The following is a 10,890-nucleotide window of genomic DNA, read 5'->3' as shown; positions in this document are numbered from 1 at the left end:
GGAACATTCCAGAAGAGTAGCTCCAGGAGACCTGGAGGACTTAAGAAATCATTTGGAAGAACTAAAAGCTGCAGGGATAATTCGAGAGTCAAGAAGTCCATATGCCTCTCCCATTGTCATGGTCAGGAAAAAGAATGAGTCAATTTGCATGCGTGTTGACTATCGTACTCCTAATCAGTGAACCATACCAGACCAGTACACAACTCCCCGGATTGAAGATGCTCTAAATTGCCTAGTGGGCAGTAAGCGGTTCAGTGTGCTAGACTTAAGGAGTGGATACTATCAAATCCCTAAGCACCCAGAAGATAAAGGGAAGACTGCCTTCATCACCCCTTTGGGATTTTGTAAGTTTGATTGCCTACCTCAAGGTGTATCAAATGCACCGGCAACTTTCCAGAGAATCATGGAAAGAACAGTTGGAGACATGCATCTCCTGGAAGTCTTAGTCTACCTGGATGACATCATTGTCTTTGGGAGGACCCTAGAGGAGCACGAAGAAAGGCTGATGAAGGTATTGGACAGGATTGGGAAGGAAAGCCTGAAGTTGTCATTGGACAAATGCAAGTTATTCCAACCTATGCGGGACAAGTAGTGTCTGCTAACAGAATATCCACAGATCCCAGCAAAGTTGAAGTGGTGAGATCTTGGCCCAAACCCAAAACTATCAGTAACCTATGTGGGACAAGTAGTGTCTGCAAACAGAATATCCACAGATCCCAGCAAAGTTGAAGTGGTGAGATCTTGGCCCAAACCCAAAACTATCACATAGCTGCGATCTTTCCTGGGGTTCTGCAGTTACTATAGAAGGTTTGTGGAAGGATGTTCAAAGATAGCAAGACCCCTCAACCATTTGCTCCAAAATGATAAGAAAGCAGATGAAACAGATGAAGATATCCTTGTAAAAAAAACTAAGGGACCGAGAGGTTCTAAAGAACTCATCAAGAGTCATTAGGCTCCTGAGTGCAAAGAGTCATTTGAACAGCTTAAGTATTGCCTCACACATGCCCCTGTGCTGGCATATGCTGATTCAACAAAGCCATACACTTTACATGTGGATGCTAGCAGGGATAGCTTAGGAGGAGTCCTTAACCAGGAGTATGACAAGAAGCTGAGACCTGTGGCTTTTATCAGTCGGAGTTTATCTCCCAAAGAAAGAAACTACCCTGCACACAAGTTGGAATACCTTGCCTTAAAGTGGGTGGTAGTGGACAAGCTGCATGACTATCTCTATGGGGCTGAATTTGAACTGCAGACTGACAGCAATCCTCTGACATACATTCAGATCACTGCAAAGCTAGATGCTAATGGCCACAGATGGATGGCAGCTCTATGCAACTATAATTTCAGTTTGAAATGTCGCACAGGATATGAAAATGGAGATGCTGATGGTCTGTCCAGAAGACTTCAGGGAGATTTACACCCTGACAATGAATGGGTGGAAATTCCAGCTCCAGGGGTGAGAGCTATGTGTCAGATTGCAACCTGCTATCAACACACTGAATGTTCGGCCCAGAAGTTGGGTCTGTCTGCAGCAAGCAAACCCCAAGCTTACTGTAATCTGGTCACTTTACAGGCTTCATCGCTACCAACTTTGAGTAACAGTGACCTCAAGAGAGATCAAAGAGAAGACCCCTTAGGTCAGCTGGTGGTAGCTGCTTTAGAGAAGAAACAAGTCAATATGCTTTGTACAGATATTCATCCTCTGGCAACACATTTGGCCAAATAATGAAACAGACTCCAGATACAGAATGGACTAGTGTATAGGAGATCTCCAAGTGCACTCAGTAGTGAAAAATGGCAATTGTTGCTTCCTCAAAAGTTTAGAGAAGTAGTACTCCAGTCATTGCATGATGAACATGGTCATCTTGGTTATGACAGAACTATGGGTCTGGTATGAGACGGGTTCTACTGGCAATGCATGAAGCAAGATGTTGAGGATTATTGTTGCACATGACTTTGTTGCATTCAGAGAACGACTCTGCCGACCAGAGCTGCTTCACTGGGTCAGATGGAAAGTAGTGGACCCATGGAACTGGTCTGTATAGATTTTCTATGCATTAAACTGGATGAAGGCAGAATCAGTAATGTGCTGGTGGTGACAGACCACTATACCAGATATGCTCAAGTATTTCCCACTCGCGATCAGAAAGCTATTACAGTGGCAAAACTACTAGTTGAGAAGTTCTTTGTACACTATTGCCTGCCAAAAAGGATACACTCTGATCAAGAATGCGATTTTGAAAGCAAGCTTGTCCATGAACTACTCACTCTGTTGGAAGTCCAAAAAACCTGCACCACTCCTTATCATCCTCAAGGGGATCCTCAGACTGAGCATTTTAACAGAACTTTATTAGACATGTTGGGGACACTATCTGCTGAGAAGAAGGATCAATGGAGTAGACATGTAGCCACAGTGGTGCATGCTTACAACAGTATTAAAAATGATGATACAGGATTCTCACCTTACTTCCTAATGTTTGAAAGAGAAGCTCGTCTTCCTGTTGATGTCACCTTTGGAGTCACAGCTGATGATACAACAGTGCGATCTCATGGCAGTTATGTAGAGAGACTCAAGAAGAACTTCGGACAGGCTTATGAACTTGCTGAAAAATCAATAGGACAAAGACATCAGTGAAACAAGGCTCACTATGATGAAAAAGTAAAGATGCATGACTTGCAGCCAGGGGACAGAGTGCTTTTGAGAAATTTGGGACTACAAGGAAAGCATAAACTAGCTGACCACTGGGGATCTGAGATTTACATAATTTGTTCTCGGCTACCTAATATCCCTGTCTACCAAGTTTGTCCTGAGGGAGAAAGAAGGACCCATTAAAACCTGGTACCGCAACAACTTAATGCCTTTGGCAAAATCAGTGAGACTCATGAATCCAGAACCCAGAATGGCTCAGCAGAAGCCTAACTCAAGGCGATCCAGAAGGCTAAGACAGAGAGGAACTATCCTTTCCAATGTTCAAGAGCCTATGCTTCCTCCTGCTGAAGGAGAGGAGGACAGTGATGATGACTGGGGTTTCAGTGGGCTTTTTTATGAGGTTGTTCACAACCCCCGTGGGCTGTAATCTCAATGTAAATGCACCAGAATTCATTCTTTTTCATTTTGAGCAGTCCAGACCTAAAAATATTCTAAGTAATGTTTCTGTACCTCTTGCAGAACCTGATACAGATGGAGGCCCTGCTATTCCAACTTCAGAAAATAGTGCTGAAGACAGTCATACCATTATGGAAAATGAAAGTGAAGTTATACAAGAGGAGATCTTAGAAGTAGACAATATGCCTACTGAAGAACTGGACACTGAATGTGATGTGAGTGACAAACCTTCCGAGCAAAATTCCTTAGTTGTCTCTTCCAAACCAAAACTGTAGAGACTGATTTGGCCCCCCACAGAGACTTACATATAACAGTTTGGGATATAGTACACAGGAACCTGTAACCACAGTTCATCTGAAAGACTGTGCCCATAATCCCTATGCCTCCTATTCCAGTGGTGACACCCCATCCCAAGTTAAGCATAAGTCTGATTACCCTTGGTGGAATGTACCTTTTGAATGCAAAAATATTATCCAGTTCTTGGGGGGACCCAATATTTTCATGTGGTGGGAGAGTGTAGCTTCTACTGTATTTCATTGTAGAAGTAATAGACTGTAGTTTTTCTGGAATATAAAATAAAATTTTCAAAAGTGAAAGAGGAGACTGGGTTACTAGCTGAAGGAGGGAAGACTGAAACAGGGATCTGAAGAGAAAAAGGGCCTTGCAGCATGACTGGATTTTCTTTTCTAGTTCTTTGGGACAGGAAAAAGAAGTAGCAGATTGTGTCTGTCTTTTGCTGAAATCATGGATGATGGTATTTTGTGGAATCAGGGCAGAAGTCTGAAACCAATAGTTCTACACCTGCATATGATTCAGCAAGAAAAGGAGTTCTTTTGGGCCTAGTACAGAGAAGCCATATATGATTACCAGAGTTCTGGCAGGTGATTTTTCTACTTTTCTCATCAGAGGAATCACGGTTCATATTCACTAGGATATTCTTGACGGAGTGGTAAGAGGCTCTGGCCTTCATTTTATATTTTTATAAGATTGTGGACGCCCCCCCCCCCCAAATGCGTGGTGGATTACAAATAACTGGGATCCATATGAGCTCCAGCTTGGGCCCCATCATGCTGGCAGCAAGACTGTAAGTAATCACTGGCCAGTGAACAGAGTATAATAGAGTGTTTCATAGTTGGTCTGTTTAGAATTAATCAACGGGGTTGAGGGTACTGCTCAATGGCATTGTTCCCGTGTTTGTGTTGCTGCATTATAAAATGTTATTGCTCATTGATATTTTCTTCTTTGTGCATGTTTGAATGTCAAGACCTTTTTCTGTTGAATTCTGGGGAAGAGGGTGAATGTATGTTTTCATTGCATGCATATCTCACCTTGCCTTATTTCTAACTGGTGCACTGTTGAAATAATTTGTTTGTGGTTGTGCTATTGCCTTTTAAACTAGACGTGTCACCTAGAATAAAATCTGTCATTCTTCCCAGTTTGGTGTGTTGGGCCTATAGGGGTGTTACCAGAGTCAGGTAGGAAGGAACCCATATCTACTTCAGCTACACCTGCGGGTACGCTACACAAAATATTCACAAAGGCTCCTGTCATTTCCTTGTTTAGTAACTTACAGCATGTGCTACCTGAATAACACAATAGAGGTTGCTTGGCAACCTGGCTGATGCTGAATGGGTCGCTTAATACACAATAATATTGTATATCTGTGAATGTGACACTCAGTTCATCAAGTACCTAGTTCCTGTCTCTTCCTTCCATGGTTTATCTAGCTACTGGTAGTAGATATCTAGACTATTAATGACTAGAGTTTGTCCAGCCCTGAATGATATATGGAACCCTTATTCCCATCAGCCTCCATCATATATGCACAACCCCCTAGTATATAATAATATTGCATCAGGGACCAGCATTCTACATACACCCTGTATGAGTTTCACATTCTTAGGTCATTACTATTCCATTCCTGCAGCTATCTTTGTCATTAGCTGATCAAATAGTTTGACATCGTAATCTTACATAGTAGTCAGCATCGCCAGAAGCTCCTTTTTGCCTTTCTTGATTTAGCTCATTCTTGAAATTGCATTTCTGTGGTTGAAATATTGAACCCATACATGGTGAGTTTAGTCTTGTCCTACTAAATAATATGAGTTTTCTACTTAAAGGAAAAGTCTAACTTGAAATATGCTTTTTTAATCATATCTTAATATTCTAAGATAAACCTATGCATCAGAATCACTCTGTTTCAAAGGGCATTTTAATTTCTTATACCCCCAAATGGCTATCATAAAGCCTGCCATATTGGTGTCATCGCCACACAATTCAATTTGTGTCCCCTTTATATGACTCATTTCAGACATAACAATGGAGAGCTTTTGTTATTGCTTCTACATTTAATTGAAGTGCCAGTGTTGTGAGTCATCGGCTTTTTAGCCTGTGGGAGTCATGTCAGTTTTTCTTTTTCAGTGAATGACCCTAATTTCTCCTAAAAGGCTGCTACAAAGCATTTCTTACTTTGCATTTGGAACCTGTAAAAAAAAAACACGAGCTAACCAGCAATATTTTAAGTACCCAATTTTTGCAGTCATTAAACAACCACAAGGCCTTAGCCAGTTCTGTTCTTAAAGTGTCAATCTTGTCAGTTCAGTTTACTCATTTATTTGTGGCTGAGATTTTCCACTTTACAAAGACAGTAAGGCTTGCAGCATTTATTTTATTTTATTTTGTTTTCAAATTATCCTTCAATTATCTGCAGTTATATAAATAAAAGCAAGATTTTACTGCCAAAAAATTACAGTATTTATCAGACTGTTTATGCAGTGTTGCGGTGTAATAAACTCACTCCTGTTTTTCACATAAGGATTTAAATTAAAGTAGTGGACAGAAGTTATGAGCATTGTGCCTCAAGGAGTATGTCTGGTAAACATTAGAAGGGCATACCAATGCCCTTTGCAATTCAGAAACATTGATGCCTTGTGTTAAGTCCCTTTATGTACCCTTGCTCCATTATGTAGCCATAGTACTCGGGCATGGAGCATATATACAAATTAACCCCCAGAATCAGATTAAAAAATATTGCACCAGCTGCATACAGGCTGGTTCCAGCTACATAAATTATATGACAACAACCACATACTGACAGTTGGTACCCTACTTCTGACTGGCAAGATTCTCTCTTTTCTGTTAATGCGTAGTTCAGCTTATGAAACTGAATAACAACATCAGTGAGTATGTGAAAAATAAAAATGGGAAAAAAATAGTTTTGCACAGCAGGAAAAGCTCTACTAATTATGGTGAACCCTGTGATGCAGGCAAACCTGTTATCACATTCATACTTGTCTCCACCCATAGAGGTGATGCAATACCTAAGCCAATGAGAAACATCTACCAAGAAGCTTCTTCACATTAACATACATGGAAGTAAGGAGTAGGAGGCACGCATGGCTAAGTAGCATTACATTTGTATGAATTTTTCATTAGAATGTATGAATACCATCAGGAATGACTTACCCACTGCCATTGATCATCAGGAAAATAATAGATAGTGGATATGTTACAGTTATAAAAAGCACTCTGTCCATTATTTAATGTGTGATACGGGCATGCAGCTGATACTTTCTTTTGTCTGTAGTACTGTGCCATTGCAGAGGTGTGCTTTTGCTTACAGGTACATACTTGCACACATCAGTATTGGTGTGTACTGTATGCAAATGGATACCTGTAAACAAAAGTATTATAGTACGCTATTCACCTTCATGTTTGCTGTCTGCTGGTTTACTTTGACATTTGTGTAATTCACTTTTTATGAATTATGTTAAAGTTTAGGCAGCATACTACAAGGGTACATGGAACAGTTGTACTCCATACAGTATAATGTTTATGAATACTATGATAATCCTTTAGCAAGTTTCACTTTAGCTGCTAATGTGCACATTTTACTGTTCACAGCAAGACACACTCACAGAATGTAAATGCCGTGGCTGGTGGCTAATACCATGAACTACACAAAATGGTGTGCATAGCCTAAGTTAGGAAGACTGAGTCAGATGCCTTTTTAAACAATGTGAGATTTGAGCAGGCAGAAAGTGATTGGAGATTCATAATCTGTAGCAGGACACAAATTGAACAAATTTAATTGAAAAACATCAAAGAGCCTCTAAGCACTAAAGTATAGGTGATATTACAAGGAGAAGACAAAAAACTATGGAATAAGGTTAACTACACGTGAGGGTGGAGTTTTCTTCTAAATGTTTAAAATATGGCAGTATATTTTAAGGGTATCTACCATATCTTATCAAAAGAAAAGCAGTGAAAACATGTACAGTGTGCCCCAGCACTGAAACTACAATACAATGAAACTTAAGCCAATACAACAGCCATACCATACCATTTAAAACATAGGGAAGGTTTTTACATACACAGCACACCAGTGCAAAGCAACATCAATGTCACAGTACAGAACTCCATACTGCTGTAAAAAGCCAAATGTGCCCATCAATACCCTTTAAAACATCCACCAGATTTCAAGGCATTGTACTTGTAAACATGCACTACAGATCTTCTTCCATCTCATTATTTCTGCATCTTTCTTTTTAATTCTAGGTAAAAATAAACACAAAAATTGAAATATACTGTAATGTCTGAGATCAACACTCAACTTTGTACAGAGCAATACATCAAAAAAGGTCTAGTGTTTAAAAGCTGTGAAGTACCTAATGCCTCAGACAGCTAGAGTCTCAGCACATAAGAAGTGTTTATGTGGCTTTGCCACCCCACCCACCCACCCACACACACACACACACACACACACACACACCCACACACACACGCACACACCTTTCAACGTGGGAGGCTCTGTCCCCACATGCTCACATACTTACATGTACTGCTCCACGTTAATACAATCATAACCAAAGTGAAATGCAGACTAAACTGCTTGTAAACACAAGGCAGCTGTAGCAAAATTCAGTCAACTGCAGAATCGATTAGACAGGCATGCATACAACACTGCCTACTATTCAGCTGGCTAATTATATGCTGCATGCTGCTAGAGTATCTATCATATGACTTATGTGGAATAATTAGCACTACTCCATTTAGTTGCCTAATTTAACTGCAAACTAGGCAAGAACATTCAAGAATGTTACACTGCATGATTCATTTGGGCAGTTTCAATAGGGTATACATTCATCTTTCTGCTTTCTTCTTTTGCGTGAGTCTCATATATTGACCATTTTATTTTGCAATATCAATAGTAGGCAAATAAAAAAATATAAAGATGGTTTTAGTTTAGTCATTGGTACGTCATTTTAAAGACAGATCTTCCCTAGTCACTGAGAGCTAAATTATATGTAGCATGTTTTTTTTTTATGGCGGATTTATGGGGTCCTAAATGCAAATAAAAGTTTTGACTACACCATACTAATGTTTATGTCTATGCCGTATCATGATTACATTATACCATGCGATGCTGGACAGCTTTATGTCAAATAATCTTTTATTAATAAGCAGTTTAAGATTTGCTGTTAGTAGCCCAGGTCGCACTTTCGTATACTCTGAGTATACCTTGCAACTTCTTAGAACAGGAGTTCTGGACAAAGACAAAAATAAATGGAAGGACAAAAGCACAAAATCAGAGAACTTGGAACATTGACAAAATAACAGGTTTTGCATTAGCGTGTTTTTCCTGAATGATACGAAGTCTGAAACTGAAATGTATATCATTATTTAGTGTCTTCAATCCTTAATAATTTGCCAGAGTAACACAAATTTTATGCATGTTTTATGAAAAGCAGACCAAACATCTAAGACAAAAATCTATCTAATCACTCTGCAAAATGTTGACCAGTTGAGAGGTATGACTCTGAGACTGATAACTAGTACAATAATGCAGATGGAAAAAAAATGCGAAGTGTCTTGAGGTTCAGCCACTTTGTTGTGGTCACTTTGTCAGAGCACATGAACACTGCATTCACTATCAACATCACATATAGAACAAGCTCACGGGTACCTGCTGACTTCTGAATTATTTAAATGTGGTACACTGCTCTGTACTTACTACTTTCTGTTACATAGAAAATGATAAATGTTTTGTGAACAAAGTCACTGGGTCTAGATGGCATTATTGTGACCCCTAGAAACAACCTGTGACATCTGAACCATACGTATTAAATGCAAATATTTTGGTATTACTGCAGTCTGGCTTAAACTGTGTTTCAAATTAATAGCCAGAAATGAAAAACTGAGAAGTTCTTAAGCAGAAGGCAGTCTGTAACCAGAAATAAGATTTTGCTTGGAACAATGCCGGTTGTCTTAAGAGTCTGGAGTGTTCTTACTACCCGAGTTGCAATTGTTCGTTTGATGGAAATTTTGTTTGGTTGCATTGCTTTTAGTTTGGGAATATACACTGAAGGAACCAACAGAAACCTGTATGAGATCTTCTGCAAAGCAACTTGGGGCTCATTTTTCCTTCTGACTATCCTGATTTTCTTTGTTGAGTTTACTCAATTCCAGACCATACTGCCAGTATCATGGAAAAATTTGCCCATTACAGTTGCCTCATTTGGTGGATTTATGAATGGTGCCGCAGCAATCATCTTCCCTCTGTTTGTGATTAGAAACATGGAGTGCCTCACACAAATGAATAGAAATCATTGCATTGCAATGATTGCAGCCACAGCATTTTCTTGTCTGAACTGTCTTGCCTATGGAGCTGAAGTGTATCTAATTAAAATGAAGCAAAATGAACAACATGGATACATGGCATCCAGCCTGGGCCTCCTGAAGGTGTTTGAAGTGTTTGCCAGCATTATTATTTTTATTAGTGTAGATAAAGAAGACACAGGAACATTCAAAAACATCCATTTCTTCTGGTGGTGCATAGCTGTTTACTGTACCTGTTCTCTGTGGTCATTTACTGTCATAGTGATAGTGATTGCAGAATGTACTGGAAAATGTCCTTTTCCATTTGGTAGAGTTCTTGCTGCTTTCAGCACTTTTTCTGTTCTCTTGTACATCTCTGCGATAGCGTATTGGACAAATTTCATCGATGACAAGCTGGAACAGAAGTGCTCTACAGCTGAGGACTGCAGGTGGATGAAAGTTGTGATTGCGGCTGTAATGACTGGGTTAAATCTAATTGCATACACTCTTGATTGTGTTTACTCTCTAAAGAAAATGTGCTTGAGAGTTGAAACAACATGATTAAAGCCGGCTCTGACAATAAATAACATGAAGAGAAAAAAAGGCAAAACTCAGCCACAAATAAATATGAAATACAATATATAAGAAGGACTTCTAAGACTTGAATTTAGCCTAAAGTGAATGATCAATAACTTCTTTCCATTAGTTGAACTTAGCTTAAGCTTTAAAAGCTGTGAATAACTGATGCCTTCCTGTAGCTCCTACTATTAGAAACAGATGCTCAATAAAGTGGGTATTGTTTATATATCAATATATCCGTGAGCGTGTGTGTGTGCGTGTGTGTGTATACATACATACATATATATATATATATATATATATATATATATATATATATATATATATGTGTGTGTGTGTGTGTGTGTGTGAGTGTATGTGCACACATTATATTTGACAGAGAGAGTTATGCATATTGTAGTTTTAATTCCCTTGATAATTACAATATTCTTTAGTCACCCTAAATTGTTCACTGATCTTAGGGTATAATACCACAGAAGGTGATAGCATTTTAATAATTTTCATATTAGACATATTTATATGTCTGATATGAAAATTATTATAATATCACAGAAGGTGATAGCATTTTAATAATTTTCATATTAGACATATAAATATTTATCTGTCGG

General features: G+C 39.0%; 1 protein-coding gene across 1 annotated transcript; it reads left to right on the top strand.

The window, feature by feature from the left end:
• Positions 1–9,361: 9,361 nt before the first annotated feature.
• Positions 9,362–10,264, top strand: LOC122800106 (myeloid-associated differentiation marker homolog). The gene has a single exon (XM_044069628.1). It carries the CDS (start codon positions 9,362–9,364, stop codon positions 10,262–10,264), a length of 903 nt encoding a protein of 300 aa, XP_043925563.1.
• The last annotated feature ends 626 nt before the right edge of the window (positions 10,265–10,890 follow it).

The sequence above is a fragment of the Protopterus annectens genome, chromosome 4.part0 (genome assembly GCF_019279795.1).
Source record: "Protopterus annectens isolate FY-2018-M chromosome 4.part0, PAN1.0, whole genome shotgun sequence".
Lineage (NCBI taxonomy): Eukaryota > Metazoa > Chordata > Ceratodontiformes > Protopteridae > Protopterus > Protopterus annectens.
This window is presented reverse-complemented; position numbering and strand designations above follow the sequence as displayed.